The sequence below is a fragment of the Falco rusticolus genome, chromosome 3, assembly GCF_015220075.1.
Source record: "Falco rusticolus isolate bFalRus1 chromosome 3, bFalRus1.pri, whole genome shotgun sequence".
Classification (NCBI taxonomy): Eukaryota; Metazoa; Chordata; class Aves; order Falconiformes; family Falconidae; genus Falco; species Falco rusticolus.
Genome location: NC_051189.1, coordinates 90,004,818 through 90,025,122, shown reverse-complemented (window position 1 = coordinate 90,025,122; position 20,305 = coordinate 90,004,818). Strand labels below are relative to the sequence as shown.

The window sequence follows — 20,305 nt, the reverse complement described above, 5'->3', positions numbered from 1 at the left end:
CCTTTTCTTCTACCTTCTGCCCTCCGTGTATCTCATACTGCAGGGCTCCCCACCCTGAGACCGAGACTTAAAAAACCCCAAAAGGCAACTAGCTGGGACCTTGAATTTTAGCTTTATTAACCCTTAAGCTTTATATCCTCTCAGTGCCCTGCTCACCAGATTCTGCCTCAGCACCATGGTGCACGGGGGCCTGACTGTATGAGATGAAACATAGCCCCCGGCTGCCCCACGCTCCCCGCCACCAGCCCTCCCCCCCGGGCGGGCCGGGCCGTGCCGGGCCGTGCCGGGCCGTGCCGGGCCGTGCCGGGCGGGGGGCAGCAGCCCTCCCATGGCCCTCAGGGCGGCGAGCGGGCCCGGGCGGCGGGGCCGGGGCGGGCAGGGCAGCACCTCCGCGGGAGGGAGGCGGGCGGAGGTGGCGGCCGGGGAGAGGAGGGCGGGCCCGGCTGCGCCCGGGAGCTGCTGCGGGGCGGGCCGGCGGCGGTGGGCGCTGCCCTCAGGTGAGGGGCGGCGGGGGGCGCTGAGGGCCGGGCTGGCGGCGGAGGGGCAGGTGGGGGCGAGGCGGGCGGATGGCGGCGAAGGGCGCAACTTTCCCCGGCGGGACGTGGGCAGGGGAGTGCCCGGCTACGGGGCAGCCCCCGCGGCCTCAGCGCCGGGGCCTCGGGCCGGGGCTCCGCCGGCGGGGTCGCCCCCAGGGGGTGCAGGGGGGTCGGCTTTGCTGCCGTGGCGCTGAGGGGACGGGGCCGTGGGGGAAGGCGCGGGGCTGCTGCTTGCTGAGCGGCTTCTGCCTCCCGAGCTGAGGGGGTGAGCCCCCGCGGAGGAAGGCACTGCCTCTTTGTTAGCTGTAAACAAACATTAATTTATTCCTTCAGTGACACCCTAACAGAGCGAAATCGTTAAGCAAGTCCTCAGCGTGAGCAGCCAGCGTTGGTTCGACTGCAGGCCCTTCCCCTGTAACGCCGAAGGGCTGTGGCGAGGGCAGGTGGGAGCAAAGGTCGCTTAGACACTTCAGCTCGGTGTTTTTTACTGGTTTGGCCTCAAGTGTACAGCACTTGAAGTGGGGAAAGATGCTTTCAGGAAATAACATCCCTGTGACATTTATAACCAGATTATTGAAGACCTGTCTTCTTGCCAGTTTGCTGTCAGCCCAGCCCAGCTTTGCCCCTAGCTAATGCTCACCCAGCTCACAGGCAACGTTCGGTGCTGTGCCAGTGTGCCCCGGCGTGTGCCCACCTCCGGGCACCTTCCAGGACAAGGCTCACACCTGCGCGTTCAGGTTTGCCCTCCCGCGTGTGCACACTCGTGCGATATGTTGGTGTTTGCAGGGTTAAGTGCATTAGAGAGGCCAAGTTTCACATTCTTGGTGGACACCACGTCTTGTCTTTGCAGCAAAGTTTGGAGGGTAGGAGCAGACCTAGTACATAAGCTGAGCGCAATGAATGTTGAACATAGAAACATCACAATTACTCAATGAATAGGAAAATGTAAATAAAAGTTTTGTCCTTTAATGAAGTTACTGTACATGTAGTTTAAGGGGGCTTTCTTTTTTCACTTCTTAAGGAAGTCTGTACTAAAGTCTTGGATGAGCATGAAATGGATGTGAGTGCTGGTCAATGAATAACTTTGAGTAAAGCCGTAAAATGAACCGGTTTTATTTCTCTGGTCCAGGAAGTTATTGTGGAAAGAAAGAATACATGTAAGAAACAGGATGTCTCATGCCGGGAGACGATACCAAGATAAGCAACATGGGCACCGTGAGAACCATGGATCTGATAGATATGAGGAAGACAGAAAAGTGAGAAAACCATACCTGTACAATGGAAGGTATGTCTTTATCACCTTAAAGAAACGTATCACAGCAGGTCTGTCTTTATCACCTTAAAGAAACGTATCACAGCAGGTCTATAGCATTTGTCATCTTCTTTTTCAGCTATGAAATATCATATTACAATAATAAGGAAAGCAATTACTCAACCTTGAAATTGTGAAGCATGAGCATGCCACATTTGGAATCAGGGAGCTATTTTACACTTAGAAATTGAACCTTTTTCTTTGTATTGAACGTGAGAGGGGGCGGAAAGATAGGCTGTGTGACACAGGCACTGATGTGAATTTCCTGGGGTTATCTGGATCAAGTTGGGTCACAAGTAAGCAAAGTGTGGCCATGTGTCTTAGTACAGTTCCTGAAGAGGCTGGTCAGCAGGTGACAACAAGCCATGGCTTGCCAAATATGCCTTGCTTAAATGAGAATGTTACTTGACTGAGGCCAGCATAGGGACTTACTGAACCTTCTGGTTGCTCTAGTTCAGCTGTGAACAAATTCATATTAATTTAAAACAAAATTGCTTTTGGTAGTCACAGTCAATAAATGAGTTTGTTGAAGTGTCTAAGGCTGTTTGCAGCACTTGATAGTGGCTCAGCCCCTATCACCACAATAATCAGATCAAATAACAGGTTTAGAGTGACAAATAAACTCTTAGGATATTACACTTCTCCTTCCAGCCTGGCCAGCCTGCAGCATATTAGATGTGAGCTTAGGCTGTTTTCCTTTAAGGGCATGCCAGCAGCTGCATTGTAGGAGAGAGGTCTGTATCTTTAAATACCACTGGCAAATTGGTCATGGCAGTAACATGTTCATCTCTCCAGTTTAGTCTCTGGAGGGATGATTGTAGGGCAATTTAAGACTAGAGGTAAAGAGAGAGAGGAGAAAAATATAATTAAGGTTATTGAAAAGCTAAAATACTCCCTGATAATATAAATTTTAGCAAGAAAAACAGGATGAGAATAAAAGTACCAGTGAAGACTGCTATGTGGACTAGAAAGAGTGCTTATGGCTAAGTATAAAACATTTGGATGGTGGTAATCCTATTGTATTATGAAAATAGCTAATGAAGTTTTCTTCTCTCTCTCTTAAATCAAGAAAATCAGAGAGAAATGGGAACAAAGGTCAGCCTAAGAATCATCCTCGGAGGCTGAATGACTGTTCTTAGCAAAAGCAGAGATCAGGAGGGTTATAGTTAAATTATCTTCAACATATTGGAAGTGAGAATGCCAGGAATGTATTAATTGCACTATGGAGAGGAGAAAAAAAAAAAAAGGGTGTTAGGTTTTTGAGAAGTCTTGTGTGGGTTTTTTTCATACATAGCATAATATAAGCAATGTATGAAAGGATAGGTATAAATTAAACCACCATTTCTTAATGAAGTGCTTCTCTGGACTTTTTGTTTTTACTGTTAGTTTTAAATGACTAGACATGTAGACTGAAAATTGGTGGATGGACCATAAAGGCCAACAGACCATCCCTGTATCCGCTGGGGATTAGAGGAGGAGAAGCTGCAGCTACAGATCTGTAATAGCCATGGAGATAATTTTTAGAGTCAAGCTGAGAATCTGGGGGGCACCAGCCCTCACTACAACTGATCAAAAAACTTTTCTATCAGTTGTTTTGATGGAGTTTGGCTTAAATTAACAACATTTTGCCTGCCTTAGCTTTCATGACAAAACCAGCTGTTTTGTAAGGAGATTTCAGTATTTTGGCAAAGACTTAGGCTGATTGACCCAAAAGACCTCCAGATACTGTAATGGAATAGATAGGAAGAGTTTCATGGAAGCTGTAATTTGGGTGCCTAATGCTTTCATCCCTTAAGAGCACAACTTTCTAGCCAGAGTATTTCTTGCATTTCTTTCTGAAACTCCTATAGCAAGCTTCCTTCTCGTTGCTGAGAAGAAAGAGCTGCATTACCCAGAACTGGAAGGTCCTGAAGGAAAACAGGAGCAGAGGTGGCCAGAATAGGCCACTGTGAGGAAAAAAAGCATCTAAAAGAAAGAATTCCTCCCCCCTCCCCAATTGTACTCTGTTGCTGAACATTGGGGGGGGGGGTGTTTTGGTTTTTTGTTTTTGTCTTGTCTTGTTTTGTTTTCTGGCAAGTAGCAGGATACAATAGAGAAGCAGCTGCATCAGAAGTACCAAAGGGATTGCTTTCAAGTTAACTGGAAGTCTTATAAATCACACAGCTTATTTAATTTATGTGACACAGCTGCGCAGGATGCTTTGGTGGTTGCACAAGACACAGGACAAAGGTCAGAAAAATCAGAAATGTTTTGGCCAAATAGAGCTGTTGGCAACTACATGTGGAGATGTTAGCATTGGTCTTGTTATTGAATGTCTTAATTAAAATGTAAAAGCTACAAAGAACATGATTTAATGTGGATAAATGAGATAATATTTGTAAATTTGAATCTGGAATTGCATGAAGATAAACCTTAGTGAAGTCCAGTGATACTAAGAAACAAAACTGTAGTTGAAAATGCTGATCTGTGGATAAGAAATTAAAGATAAAAACTTACTAGGAAGACTTTTAAAAATAATAATGCTGAATGAGACTTAAAATACCCTTTAATAACAAAACCATCCAGCTGTACCTTGAAAAAGGCAAGCTCCAAAGCTCCTTCAAATGAGGGAAAACATTTAGATCAGACCAGACACAAAACAATTTACAGTCAGTTTCTTTTAACCTGAATGTCAACTTAGTTTAAAAAGGGAAAATTGCACATTTCCCATAGAATAATCTAAATCTCACCAACCTTAAACATCATCAGGCTTCAGATGTGGAGCTGCACATCATTGCAGCAAAGGCAATTCCATTTTGAAGTATGTGAATGAAGATTCTAATCAGAGACATGAGAAATTGATTTTTGGGGGGTTGATTTTAGATTCCTCTTCAAATATCAAAGACACCCCACACACACAAAAAAAAAAGGCCAATTTTTTTCCCACTTTAAAATCTTTATTTGTTTCTTTTAATAGCTTTTGTTGTTTTAAAAGACATCTTTGTGAGCCATAGTAATTGGAAGTAAAAACTTGACAAAATGCTTGCCCATGAAATAGTTGTGCTACTTTATGCGTTTATTATGTGAAAATGTTTCTCATTTTTATTCTCTGGGCTGCCGTGGACTAGCTAGAAATGTCTGTTTTTCATGAACAAGCTGTTACTCGTTTTTTTACGGGTACAGGAACTCTTCCCATACCTTCCTCGCTGCTACCTTTTGCAACCTAAACAATTCAGCCAGCCTACTCCATGAGTACATAGTTTTCCAAAATAAGAACCATCAAGTGCAAATATTCTTGTGAACATGGATTTATGGAAGTATTTGGGATATTTGCTTTCAAAACATGCAAGCGAAAAAGATCACATACCTATGAAGCAGACTAGTTGGTTTCACTAACAGGAGCATCTGCCAGTTTCTCATGTTCTAATGTTCAGGAGAGATCATGATCTAATTAATACACATTAGTCATTTACTCCATTGTAGATCAACAGAAGACATCCGAGGTGGCCAGCACTCAAGAAATTCTACTGTTTGCTCAGACTCTTACTCTAAAACCTCAGGAGCAGCATGGGAATATTTTGGCCCACCACCAGAGTGTTATCCTCCCAAGGAAACCTTCTCAATGAAGTGTTCAAAGGTATGCACAACAAGAGGTATGTGCGATTCTTATTGTCTGCCATCCACCCCTCTCCTTCCAAGGACTTGTTTTGATTTTGTTTTCTGTGTTTAGAAGCACAACAAAGTAAAGTTAGAGGAATATTTTAAAAAAACCCTAACAACTGGGAGGGTTAATGAATGGCATAACTGCATGTTACTAGCACATTTTAGGCATCAAAAGGCAAGATTTACAGAGATATTTAGATACTTGAAAGTGCATCTCCAGAATATGCATCCAGAGATTCAGAGTGGGTCATGTGTGTAAACACTCAGGTTGCGCAGCAAGGGTTAACCTTTGGGATTTAAGAATAAAATAGAACTTGCCTCTGTAGGTCATTTAAACATGGCTGTTGAAGCTTTGGTGCTAGTTCATTTCTCACATATTCTTCTCAGACTTTATCAACTCTGGATTTAATCCAGTCATCAGTTATACATATATATATATATATATATATATATAGCAACGTTGTGGGAGACAAAACTGTTTCATGGACATGAATCCAGTAAAGCAGCTCTTCAGAAATAACTTGGTTGTTCATAGCTGGAAAGTGACTACAACAAGCAGACAAATGAACATTATGTGGGAGGAAATTGGCCTTAACACTTAGTAACCTCATTTCCATAAACTGAAAAAAAAAATGTTGCTAAAATATCCATTACTCCTTTAAAGTTCTTCCTCTTCCAGGATAACAAGCATTCTCACCTTGTTTGTAGGAAAGACCCACTGCAGTCTAAGTTGAAACTTGCAGCTAGGTGCAAAGTCTTTGTCCAGACGCTGTAAAGAGCCTTTCAGTGTCCTCCAGTAGAGAAACAAATGAAGAGTGTAGTTACTGGAAGTAAATTAAAATACATAGTTAGATTATTTCTTCACTCCATGAAGGAAAGTGAAGTAACACACTCAATTTGTTCTTAATATTTCTCGGTATGTGAATATGTGGACAATTTTAAGAGTGAGCTGAACTATCTTCTCTCATATGTATGTTCCGTGTATTTGTATGCGGTTTGTTTTTCGTTTCAAGGAAATTTAACTCCAACAGCTAGCAGAACATATTTAATGATACAGAGCCATACTGATAGTTTATCCTTGATAAAATTGTATCAGCAGTTTCTTCTTCAACAATACTAGATTATTTTAACTTGTCTGAGAAGCTCTAGAAAACCCCATGCCTTATTTTATCACAGCTTTAGAAAAATGAAGTGGTGAGTTACTTTTAGTTATCAGTTTCACTAGTTGTTTAGACTCATGGATAGCTTAATATGACTTGCTAGGTGTCATGTCGTGTCCCCCCCTGCCCCTGCATTTTGCTTCTTGTTATTTCAGTGCATTATATATCGTTAATATTTTCAAAATGTCCTAGTTTTGGATACATCAGTTGACAGTGATGATTTTACTCCCACCCCTTCCTCAGGTATTGCTCAGTATTTTCCAGAATTTAATGCCTGAGCTTGCACGGGAGGAGAGAAAAGAGATCATGCAGAAAATAAACCCTTTCATTGGCAGTTTTATTTCAAAAAATGAAAAGATATTGGAGGTTGATTAGATTATGAGAATGTTACTCCCCTGTTTAATTTTTTTGCATACCAAGATTTAGCAGAATTTCCTAGAATTGTTTTGCAGAATTCTGTATTCCCTGCAGTCACAGTAAACATTATAAAGGAAAAGCTACATTAATTGTTTACTGAAAAGTCAGTACATGTGAGTTACTTCTTTCAGCATGAAAAGTTCCTGTAAATAGTTCTTAACCATCTCTTTCTTTTGCCAATGATTTATCAGCACTCTGGTGAAATTCCCCCTTCCCAGTCAACATAATTCTAAAATAAACTGATATCAAACAAGGCTAGGAGGTGATGTACCACAGACTTTTCCAAAGCAACAACTGAATTGTCAACCTTGGTTTCTGACCATGCATTGCTCTACTTTCATTATGGTTTGGATTTGGCGTTTGGTTTTTTTTTTTACTTTTGCCCAGGAAATAGACTTATGCTCTATGTGCACATGTACAGGTTTGGCAAACTAGAGAGGAATTCTAAACAACCAGAACTCCGAAAAGTATTTTCTTCACCCAGATACTGCCCTCTTCATCCATGCTTTTCACCAGCAATATCCCCAAAATCTAAAGCTGAGTTTCAGAAACAAGCAGTTATTTTTGCAGGGAGCCTTCAAATGCCTTAGCTGCAAGCAGCAGCAGAAAAAAGGACATTGTTCTCCTGTCTTTGTTGTTCTCACCTTCCCTCCCTAATCCCTGCCCCCCTTTTTTTCCTACAACTGCATTAAGAAAAGAAACTCACCCCAAATATAATGGAAGAAACAACTGATATTGACCCCTTTTGCTGGTAGGAACATTTGATACCATCTAAGAAACTTCAAAACGTTCTTCTCCTTTTTAATCCTTTAATCATGAAAATAGAAGGAAAACATATGTTAAAACATATGAGCAATATCTATTCATAGCATTCAGGTAGGATCAAGTGGCTGGCGGTACTGGATCATATGAGGCACCTAATTACGCATCCTCTCAATGTACTGGAGTGCAAATTTAGGAGGACCATCAGACTTTGGACAAGGGGAGGGTGAGCTCCAAACTTCTTCAAACTTCAGACTGGTGGGATTTCTTGAACTGGAAAACTGCATTCACTTCTGTTATGTTTAATACATCTTTACAGACTTATTGAATTTGTTTAATCCTTTTCTGAATCCCATTTTGAATGTTTGGCTTCCACATTATCTTGTGAGAAGGAGTTCCACGGTTCTTTGTACCACTTGAAGAAATACCGTTTTGTTCCTGAAAATGTTTTTAAGAAGGTGTCTCTGATTCTGATGATATTCAAAATACCTAATGATAATCTCATATATTCATCTTCTCCATAAGATTTATGATTTTAGAGTAAAGTCTTCCCTTTGTCACTGTGCTCTGTTGGCTTCTTCATAGATTGAAGAATAGTCAGTTCTGTCCCTATCAAAGGTGAAGTCTTTCCAGTTCTGGTTAGCTTGCCAGCCTTATACCTTTTCCAGATCCATTGTACCCCTTTGAGATGGGCTGACCAGAACCACACTCAGAATTCAAGTTAAATTCTTAAAAGGGTTAGACATCTGCATAAAGGTTCTGGTTCTTAGTCCTATCCAAATGCTTCCTAGCTTTTTGTGTGGTGTTTGACTATCGGTGAATGCTGAGCTGATATTTTCAGAGAAGGCTATCTGATATCTTTCCCGAGTGGAAATTATTTGTTTAGAACCCTTCTGTGTGCTCTGTAGATGTGTGTGTATTTGTGTTACCTGCATGAAGTGTGAGGTTGCTTATTAAACACTGATTTCATTACTTTCTCATTCAAGAGCTTGAACTCTCAGCAGCCTACCAATTTTACAGTTGGCAATGATGAAGAATTTTTTTGTGATTATTATTAAAACAGGATTCGCTATCTCACTTTTCAATCTTTTCAGTTCATTAGTTTGTGCATCTACTGTAGCTGTTTGGTGTGTACTTTTCAGCTGAATCTCTTCGGAGTCCCCACTTACAGCTCTTTGGCCATGTTGCAGAGCCGTCTCAGGATGCACAAACTATTTCATTCAGCTGAAACTAAATGCGGGTGAGCTGTAACCACTAGCAGGCACCGTGTCCTTTGGACCAAACTGGAGCTAAGATGAAGTACTTCTCTCTCCCCAGAAAATGCCTGTTGTATAGCCCCTAGATCTTCAGTTTGACTCTACAGATCCACTCCCATTGCACTGCTAACATGGGCATAACTAGTGACAGGTAGTACAAACCAGAGATTTCTCTCTTAACTCTATTTGAAAAATGGTTGTTTCCACTTACTGTTTATTTTATTTTAACCACTACTAACCTGTGAGAGGATCTTTTATCTCACAGGAGCTTGTATCGTTTAAGAGCACTACCACTTGGATTGCCTTTCTTCATCTGTCTGCTGATTCTTGCAGATTACTTCCCTCTAACAGATTTTTGACTCTTCCCTGCAATGCTGCCTTTATGTCTAGTTTCTATATTTTTTTTTTCTTAGGTGTGTCACACTTGTGGATCTACAGAATACAGATTCAAAAGGCAATACAAACACAGAAGTTTGTTACTTTCTGTTTCTGTAGTAGTGAAGGAGACTTAAGGAACAGTTTATAGACTGATGTCCAACTGTCTAGATGCTCTATATAATTATATGGGAATTGGAAATAAACTGCATGTGATAAAGACAAACCTTTAATCAACTAAGGAACTACTGCTTGCAATAACTTATGCATGATAGTGCATGCCTTTTAAAGCAGCACATGTTGAAAACAACAGGAGTTTTTGGCCTGGGGATACTCAGAGCTGAAATTCTTTCAGAAGAAAACATTCAACTTGCTTTTCACAGTGAGGGTAAAATTTCTGTAGTTCTCTCTTCTGTATCAGAAAACTAAATTATTAATCATATTTGCCTTTCAAAGGACCCCCTCTCAGCTCCTTTGAAAATATAACCAGATTCAGTGCTTTTGGTTACCGGAGGGAGCGAGAGAAGTGTTCAAGGCTAGCTGCCATGCTGCTTCCTTCAACTTAGAGCAAAATCTGAGTCAAACCTGAGCGAACTGCTGATCTTAAACTGGTCATAGATATTTGGTCACTTGACCATGAGAACTTGCCATTTTATTTTTATTATGTATATTGGTGTGAAAGAGGTGAAGCAATGCAATTCCAGGATAATGCTTCCTTTAGTTTTGCTTAAACAGTGAAGATGAACTGACTTTCTCCCATATTCGGTCAGTGTGTGACTCAGAAAATGCCTGCACTTTTGCCTTGTATAGAATTATTCTGTGCTGGTCATAATTTCTGAGCTAATAACTTCTTAAAAAATTCAACTCACTTGGAATTTAGGGGAGACAGCACTAAAAAGGTTAGAAAACAGTTTGTGGGGGAGCAAGTATAATTGAATCCCTGTTCTTTGCTGCCCTGAATACAGCTTTGCAACATAAATAGTGTCAGATTTCCTAAGCATATTGTAGGCACTTCCAAACAATCATGCCTTTAGCCTACATTCTAACATCCACAATTGTTAAAACCTTCAGACCAATTTCCTCTTAGAAAAAGACAGCATTATGGTTTGTAACAACAAGAAAAATCTCCGATTTCAAGCATAGCCAGGAGGAAATATCAAAGTGAATTTATTTGGAGGAGGAAATAGAATTAGGGAGTAACAATGACTTTCTCCAGGATATAGTCATGCATTAACAAGCCAGCATTAATTCAAATTTAAACATCTATAAGCTTTTGTTTTTACAAAACAGCCAATTTTTTTTTTTTTCCTGTAGCTATTCATGCTGGCAAATACTCATAGACTGGAAGGAATACTGAGACGAGAAGTCACCCTAAACACAGGGTTCACACTACTAGATGCTTGGTTTGATTTATGCCATTGTTCATAACCATTATACTGCTGCTGTTATGTTGCTTTATGTCCTGATACTCTTCTTCTTGGAGTCAGACGCAGGAGCAGCAGGGGAAAAATGTTTTACAGAACACTCATATCCCCTCCAGTGCTGTGGAGATGTTGGGGAAGAATAATGGTCTGCAAGAGGCTATGAACTGAAATAAAAAACCTTCTGTAGCTTCGGTTATGTATGTTCAAAAATACTGAAGGGTCATTAAATGTGCCTAATGGGGGTAACTTTGTGGATGAAAGTTCTTTTCTTCTTCACTTTTTGCCCCTACGTTGTGCCACGCTTAGCTCCTTTAAACTGTGCTCAAAGCTGTCGTGCACTGTTCCTGTGGCAGTTAATTTCAACATATTTCTGTTCTAAGAAGGGAACACTAAGGTCCCCTATAGTCTCTGTAATTAGATGGCTTCCTCCTCCTATCTGTTTCAAAGTATATTTTAAATACCGTGTGAGTAACAGGCTGAATTTGCCATCAAGTTTTTTAATCTTGTAATTGTGAAGACAGAATATTAGTGGTGGAAATTGGATGGAGCTGTATAGATTAAAATAATCCCAGTTATTCAAAATGCTTAATTAAAATTGCACAGTAACAAGATACAGTGGCAGAGCAGAGCTGCAGGTAACATTCCTATTCTGAAGTTAAAAGTATTTCACGTGGAGGTAAGTCCTGTTTGCTGTGGAATACAAATAGCCATGAGAATTTAGCTCTATAAAAACATGCAGGGGAGCTACGCTGGGTTGCAGATATCAAATGTTACCTTTAGCAAACTGTTGCCCTGCCAACATAAGGGACTTCACTCTGCCCACTTCTTTATATCAGATTTTTTTCATCCACTGTTTGGTGTTGTGGTAACACGTACGCTATTGTTTATAGAGAGGGGAGAACTACAGCTGAGAAGACTCGGCTAAGTTGGCAGGGGAAGATACTGGCAAAGTTGATGTTAGCTGTTAGGTATGTGTTAGACTGTAGTCCGTGCTTCCCTACTAGGAAATCTTGATTAAGTCTGCTCTCTACCAGCGTAGAACAGGAGTTGCACCATCTTTCCTATAGGACCACTGGGTTTGTCTTCCCCACATCTGACCCAAATTTTGGGAACCAAGAAAAACTGTGTAAAAGGTGGCTCTCAAAGCTGATTGATACAACAGACTGACAATCTTTTGAATGTAGCTCTATTTCTCGAGCAGGTGATCTTAGCTCACTTAAAGGAGAAGAATCCACTCTGTCAGGAATGCTGCTCACCAAGTGTGACAACTTGCAATCAGTAAAGTGTATGAGAAGCTCGGGTTCACAGGTGCCTCCAACCTGATCTACCTTTAGCCAGACTATGATTACGCAAAGAGCAGTAACATCCCACTCTTTCTCCTTCTGAAGGCGGCTCAGTTTCAGTTCAAACGGAGGGAGTGGCTGTGGAAAGTTGGCATAGGGAACAAGAGTGTTTCATTGTTTTCTGAACTTCTTTAAAAAAAAAACTCCTGCAAATTTCTTTCGATACCAAGATATTTGTTTACTACTTGAAAGAACCGTGGGTACATTAGGAAGAAAAAAGGCTGTTTCTTGAAACACAGATCACGAGGCGACTGTGCAGAGAGAGACCTACCAGTGCTAGATACACGTACAGCGTTTTACAGCTGTTGTGTTTAAATTGGTATTGCCAAGTTTAACGCAAGATCTTTTGCTTCCCACCCTCTCCAAAATTATGGAAGATGACTCATGCTCAGTTAGCAGGAGAGAAATCAAGAACATGCTAGAAGCAATGCTTTAAAGAACTACTATGAATAAGTAAACCAAAGCTGTTGTTCCCAGGCAGGGGCTGGGTTGTACTGAAACCGTGTCTTGACAGCACATAATTGTAGTGTCATACCGTGGTGGGAAATTGTGGGGACAGAGGCTGATGCAGTAGTTCTACAAGTGAAGTCCACCCTTTCCTGTGAAATTTGGACAGCGCTGTTTAGAAGATGGGAGAGTATTAAACAAAAGGGATAGAGCAGGTTGGACAGTAGTTCTTTAAAAGAAAAAAACAGGACAATACATTTGGATCTGAGTACTCTGTGAACGTAAGGCTTCTCTGAATCATTAAAACCAAAGCTGGTCAACCTTTGATATTTCCTAATGGAGTGATTATCTTGAGTAAAGAGGGGCAACTTATTAAAAGATAATAACGATGCATCTTTCTAGACCACATAAATCATTTAGTTTTACCAATTTTTAAACTATTTCCCCATTGAATTCCTAGTAAGATGGATATCTCAAATGAGCATAAATGTGTTGGGCACTTATGTGCCATTTAATTTCAGTTGGCTCTGAGTATGTAGTTCCCCTGGGTCCTTTGAAAAGCCAAGATTCTGTTGGTGTTACATTGCCTAACTCTTGTGTTTTAGGGTTGGGCTGGGGTTTTTTCTGCCTTTGAACATTACCCCATTAGGGAGATTTCAGTGTAGCTCAGTGAAAGCTAACTCCTACCACTGGCTCAAAAACAGACATCTACAAAAACAATGTTGGGCTGGGAGCTTGGGGGGGATTTGTTTGTTTATGACAAATCTGTGTATTGTCCTGATTCTGCATCAGTGATGTTGGTTAAATTCTTGTGACTGGTTTCAGTAAGATCTTGCTTTGGACTGGTATACGTAAGGGGAATAATACCATTAGAAAGATGTTTTAATACTCTGTATCTAGATTTAATATTTTTAATCTGTTGTGACCGTTGCCTCCATTTCATTTCCCCTGTTCAGTTCTCCCCCACTGTTTTGGTTCCTTCCCACTTCCGTCATATTTTTGTCCGCTTTGAAAAGCAGAATAAAACCCCTCTTGCCTTTGATGTTTTCTCCTCCTTGCCCCTTATCTATTCCTCCTGCCACTAACTCAGTTTAGCAGAGAGGTGACCAAAGCTGTGCATTGAGCTGTGCCTTTACTCACTGGAGGACACCAAACCTGCACTGGAAAGAGAAGTCCAGCATTTGAGGTCCTTTTCAGGACTGACTGCTGCTTTTGTAAGTCACTATATATGGTCAAAATACTTACCTGCTCCTTTGGAGAAAAAAAACCAACAGCAGCTTCTGAAAAGTGGAAAGCTACCCAAACTGGGAAAAAACCCTAAGAGACAACTTTCAGTAAGGAAGGCTGGGAGAATGTTTTCTAATGTGTGTGTCTTGTAGTCTCTGACTCCTCTCTTCCCTACTGCTGGAGCGGCCCGTAATGGGACATGACACAGGCGCCACTGACCCATCTGCACTGCTGCCCAGCTGCTGGGGTTGAGGTGTCCAAGAGGGGCAGCCGGGCGTGCCCAGGGCTGCCAGCTGGGTGCTGCTGGTCCCGGTGGTACGTGGCCTGCAAAGGAAGCAGAGGCAGAAAACAAGCCAGAATGGAGAACAGCAAAGATAAAATTGCTTAGAACTACACAGGGATGTTAACTGAAGAGGAGGGAATGATACCTAAAGAGACAGGAGGAGCCCATGCACAGTCGATAGAGGAAAAAAAGTGATTCCCATGCCAAAATGCAGCGGAGGGAAACACTTTGAAGGCCTCTTGTATTAGTCAGGTCCTCGTCAGGTCAGGGGAGTTCAACAGAAACAGCCAGAACTGACTGTCCTGAAGATTCATTTGTACCGTCTGCAGAAACGCAGGAACAAACATGAATTGATCATTTGACTTGATGTACAGACGTACGTACACACGCTGTGATCCTGGCAGCTGAACGCTGGGGCCATCCTGCCACAGTGCCTGGATGAAAACGCCCCTTTACAGCTTACACAGTTTAGTTACTGGGTACCACACAGTCAGCCACAGTATAGTTTTATGAGGCAAAGCATGCAGATTTAACAACTCATCTCACCTGAAAAGGAGAGTTTCTGGTCTTTCTCTGGTCCTGACTGTGTTATTTCCCCTGCTAAACTTATGCCAACACAATTGCTCATCAGATATGCTGTGAGTCACTTCAAGTTGCAGGAAAAAACAGCAGCGCACAAGAAAAGAGTTGAATCGTTTCCTGCTACTTTAATTTATTAAAACAGCTCTTGGAAGGGCCTAATGCTAGGCCAGAGTTACTACTGGGCAGGGGAGAAAACTGGTGACTGCTCAGCCAAGGGTAGAGAGTAAGGTCAGCTGCCTGTGTTTTTTTACCCTTAACAGCCTGCCTGGCTGCTTCGCTGGACATTGGAGCCCACCATTTGACAGGAGACAAACCCATTGCTCAGTGGGTTAATACCATGGCACTAGCCCAGGGTGCACCTGGTATAGAAGGGAAAGCAGAAGAGAATAGTAGATTAATAGTATAAATTGGAAGGCTGCTCTTTGTTACAGCAGGAAGCCTACTCGCAGCAAAAAAAGACTGGATTCAAACAAAGTTAACAAGTATGATACATTGAAATTGCTATCCATTGCAGATTTAGATTTTATGAAATGAATGTAACCGTTTCCTGGGAAGTTCCGGCAACACCTGCTTTCTTTTAGATTGCAGCCCTTCTCCTCACCTTCAGTGATGAAAAGCAGTACAGGAAAGATGCATGGAAAAGAAATGGAAATCCAGGAGCCCAGACTTGAGTCACGTTACTTGCTTAGTGTGGAGACTTAATCCCAAAGCCAACTGTTCTGTTCACTGTGCTAATTTTAATACAAATCAGTAACATTTTAGAGAGATCCCTAGATTTTGAACTTGAGAAAGGAAAAAAATAACTAAACCAGTGGAGTTCTGAGATTTTCAGACCTCCTGTCATTTTACGCTCAAGTCTTTGCAATGCCTTCATTTTGCGTGAGATTAGGGAATAGTTGTAGAGAGAAGTAATTTCCTCCTAGGAAGACCTTTTGGCTTTCTAGTTTCTGCAGCTATAACTCTAAGATGCTATGACTGTATAAGCTCTATGCTATAAGCTTTAACTCTATAGGTAACTGGCCTGTGAAAGCAGGAATGGCAGCACAGACTCAGAAGCGTGGCTTTTAACTCAGCCCTTTTTTGGCCAGCAGTACATTTGCTGGACATAGGTAACTGCTACTATGTGTGTTCACATACCTTGACAGAGCTAAGATTCAAAACTTTACTGTCCTTTTATTCCTTATTTCTCAAGTCTGTCTATCCTGTTTATACTAGTATAACTGGATTGGGTATCAGCTTGCAACAATCACAATCAAGGTTGCGTGCAGCATTTGGGGTGCCTGGGTCAACGTCCGAACCTACTGTAGGGCTTAATATTTCCATCAAAGCCCTGATGGGTGTACGAGGCCTTAAGGATTTTCACTAACTGTCTGCTACTTTCACAAACCCTGCTGGCTCCTGTCATAAACCTGTGATTCACAGTTTTGTTCTACATACTGCTTGTCATTTTAGGGTTTTCTTTAATATAGGAGGCTGTTACTGAACTATTTTTTTTTTTAAAAAGATAATCTATGTGGTACAAATAACTGGTTGAGTAAGTACTAACGAACCCCTCTCCATTGTTTAGTTACTCTAATCAATTCTACAGCAAGTGATTGTGAAAACTGTACAGGTACAGACAAAACCAGTCCAACCTGAATGCCCTGTCTAAGGACATTTTTCAAGCATGCCATTAAAGCATCTACTGCTGCACTTAAAAATACAGGAGACCTACACCGATCATATCTGTCATCCCATGAGCAAAGAGATAGGTTCTGCCAGCCCTGTCGTGGTACCATCAGCCAGCTCAGTGAAGTGAAGGGGTTGCATACAGCATTTGTGTAGTTGTAGGAAGCTGTGGAGCAGTGGCATTGAGGATTGGGGTCAGTTATAAATGTGGAGAGGTTAGCAGCAGGTGATAGCTACTCTGACAACAGAAAATTGCCTTTTCTGAAGCTCAGCAAGGTGGTGTACAGGAAAAGTTGATGCTCAGTGGGTCAGAAGAGCCTCAGCAGTCATAGACAAAAAGGAAACTCTCAAGGTAGCAGTAGAAGAAAGCTGACTGGTCATGAATTCCCAACTCCCAAGTTCCCAAACATATTTAAAATTTATGTTTCCCTTAATCAAATGGTCTTTCCTCCCTGTAGACTTCTAAGAACTGCTTCCTGATGGAGCATCTATGAAATCAGCAGTCAGCCCTTAAAAAGGGAAGTGGCCTTCTGCGTCCGACACTTTCCAAGGGCCCTAAGGACCTAAGTTGACTCCTTGTATTTGGAAGGCATATTGTACAGCTCAGCTGAGCAGACAAAAAATATCTGATCCAGTTCCAATGAATGTCCTGTACCGCTATTACTCTTTCAAAATATTTTGAACAGTCCTGGCAAAGCGGTGATTCTGTACCCATTGAAAACATTGAATCTTTTGGTTGCATTGTTTGAATTTGGTACAAGGAGTTCCAAGTCCTGTCTCATGGACCAGGATTTAAATTTCTCTTTAAATTTAGCTTCACAAATACTTCCTCTGAAATGGTTGAGGCCTCCTGAACAGATTTGATAACTAGCATGATAATGGCCCTGCTTCACAGAAAGGGTTATGTGGAAGGGTCAAGGAAAAAGCATGTTGTCATGCAGAAATCAGCATCACCTCTGAAGAACACATACACTGAACTGCATGCTTAGTTCCTCCTCAGCAAGAACACTTTATCTTCTCTGCCTGCTCTACCTAATTCTTTTTAGGATATGGAATCTGTACATGCATGCACCTATGTATGTATACACACACATACATGGACAAGCGGAGCCTGAGATATTCTGTTCCCAGCTATTAACCACCATTATCACGGCTCCCTTTTGTGCTTCTGGGATGCTTTGCAAGGCTGTGATGTGAATGGGCTCGGTACCTACCTACAGCTGCATGAGCAGAAGTGAGGGGACCAGTCTGGGTGCAGGGGGAAGCAGGAACTCCTGCGGTGGCCAAAGGCTCTTGTCAAACCATTGCAAGCACCTTCCTGTGACCGGCAGGCAGCAGCAGGAAGCCGCTCCTTACCTCAGTCTTCTGCAGAGGGAATAAGAAGGGGAAGAATGAGAATTTGTGATAATCCTTCATGGTGGCTGTCACTGGATTTTTTCGGTTAGAAGCATCTGGCAACACAAGAGAGAAATTTGTCTAATTCCCTTGTGTGCTGCTTCAGCCCTTTCTTTTCAAGCCCATACAGCCTTGACAGCAACTGAGCCATTGCTCAAGAGGAAAATGCCATGCTGGTCAATGTTAGCGGCAGAAAATGAAATTCTGTATGCAAACCGTAGATCCTGCCCCACTGTGAAGACAAATATAGGACCACTGTGTCGAGCTTCTTATGTTCTTGGCTGTCAGACTGCAATGGAATAATAAGATTCACAATTCTGTAATTAACTTCAAACTTGAGCAACACGCGTGATACACTGGAGGTTTTCATCTCCCAAACAGGCAACCCTAGCTATGCGACGCTTCACCATCCGTCGTGTTTACTAATCTTAGTCTGACCCCTAGTGAGCTGTCACAGGATAATCAGATATAGCTAACACATGCTGTACCTTCCTGACAGGCAACTACCACAAAAAGAAAAACAAAACAACCTTTATCTCGATCAGTAGCAAAACACAAGAAAAAGAAGAGTCAGCTCAGCAGTCATAAGGCTTTCTTCTGAAGGTGGGGGTGTGGAAGAGAACACACGACCCAGTATCAAATTCACTTAACTTACCTCTGCGTGCAAGGTGGTTTTTGTCTCCTTTCCCTCCTCCTTTTTTTTGGTGCAATCAGGAGCTGCTTCTTCAGATTTATGAAGAGATTTTTATCTGTGAAGAAGATGAAGTAGAAGTTGCACCTGGTTAGATAATGAATTCAAATTAACAAACACTTAGAAAGACAAAAAAACATAGGGTGTGAGTTAAAGCAGTAAACACATTTTAAAGGACCTGAGTAACTTGCACAATTTTTTAAGCCATAAGAAGCTTCTAGGTTTTTGCCATCTTTAATCCCAGCATTTTGTTCATACTGGATATTTCTTGCTCAGTGTGTTTATGCCAAGTAGTTACAGGCCAAAATACAATCACTGTGCTCTCTGCCTTGGCAATAACACAAGCACAGTAAAATTTTTATGGATTTCTTTCCCCGCATGAAGATCCATTTATCAAGCACAGTGACAAATTAAAAAAAGTAATTTGCCCAACCTCTGAAATGTACCCACGAGAGCCTGAGGGGTTTTTTTGTTGTGTTTTTTGGTTGTTTTTTTTTTTTTTTTAAAAAAAATAATAGCACTCTTCTTCTGTAGCTGTAGCCAAGAGGACTGTCTCAGTAACAGTGCTCTCTGTTTATGGTTTTGGTGTACTTCTGTCACTCCCTGGTTGCACAAGATGTGATTTTGACACCTATTCCCATGTTTGTGTTTCTTACAGGCATTTTGAAGTTTGTGGAGATCACAGTTAACCTCCTGGTGCTGATCTGTGTGGGTGCTGCCCAAGCCTCTGTTGCAGGCTTCACATCCCTTGGCGGCTTTGGTATCGGCTCCTTCAGCCTGAATTCTGCCTATAGCCCCTTTGAGGGTACGGAGCTCAAGGAGGTGAGGGAGCTAGACATGCAGTTCACCCAGATGAGAGCCCCTTGCGTCTACGGTGGAGTAGCCTTCAGCTTAACAGCAGCAGCACTTACCCTTGTCTTCCTTGTCGTGGGGGCAAAACCCATCCAGCAGCTCAGGACTGGGCTGCTGGCAGGCGAATGTGCCTTCAACCTGCTGGCTGGCGTGGCGTACATCGCAGCGGTCGGCCTCTACCTGCATTTTGTCAGCGAGGTGAACTCCACAGAAGTTTGCAAGAGGCGTGAGAGGCTGTATGCACGCCGTGGTTATACCTCCATGAACTGTGTGGTCCAGGGCGGCGACGCAGCTGTCGGCCTTTTTGGTGTCGCTGCTGCATGTTTGTACTTCGCCAGCTTTGTGGTCTGCATCCTTGCTATCCGAACTGTCCGGGCCTTCCAGAGCCACGCAGCCAAGGCTCAGCACAGCCCCAAAAGTAGCATTCGAGACAGAAGCATCGGAAACCACCACCGTGCTATCCACTGCACCCCTGAAAGCTCCCACAACATCCAGGCTTTTGCTACGTTAGTGTGAAGTCAGCTGTGGGACTGTGCCAGACAGCTGGAGCTTCAGCAAGGGATGGACACTGGGTGTTGCATGCTAAACAGGTGACCAGTCCAGAATGTATTTTCCTACAAGGTGTTGAATTGTCTATCAAATCACCAAGCGTAACAACACTGCTGTAACATGATGTAATAAAATTTATGTTGAGCAGATGTTTTAACAAGGTTTTTTTTTGCATCAGTCTCTCAAGCTGGACTCCTGCATTTAAAATGTGTTTGATTGTAATGTTTTCATCCTCGCAGAGCAAATCCAAACAGCAATGGGCTGTTAACAGGTTGAACCCGCAGTGCTGCCAAACTTGTGCTAACAGCCATTTCCTCTTCTCTCCCACGACTGAAGGAATTGAATACACCGCTAGGATGGGCAGCCTTCAGCAGATCCTGTGAC

The 20,305-nt window shown here is 42.3% G+C and overlaps 1 protein-coding gene across 2 annotated transcripts; it reads left to right on the top strand.

Moving 5' to 3' along the window:
* Positions 1 to 438: 438 nt before the first annotated feature.
* LOC119145556 (MARVEL domain-containing protein 3-like) lies at positions 439 to 20,070 on the top strand. 2 transcript variants are annotated; one of them, XM_037382145.1, is made up of 4 exons: positions 439 to 497; positions 1,666 to 1,821; positions 5,311 to 5,480; positions 19,179 to 20,070. In XM_037382145.1, the coding sequence occupies exons 2-4, from the start codon at positions 1,706 to 1,708 to the stop codon at positions 19,886 to 19,888; spliced, it is 996 nt and encodes a 331-aa protein (XP_037238042.1). In that variant the 5' UTR covers positions 439 to 497; positions 1,666 to 1,705; the 3' UTR covers positions 19,889 to 20,070. The 2 variants fall into 2 exon arrangements, with proteins under 2 accessions (XP_037238042.1, XP_037238043.1); XM_037382146.1 differs by lacking the exon at positions 439 to 497 and adding an exon at positions 833 to 979.
* The last annotated feature ends 235 nt before the right edge of the window (positions 20,071 to 20,305 follow it).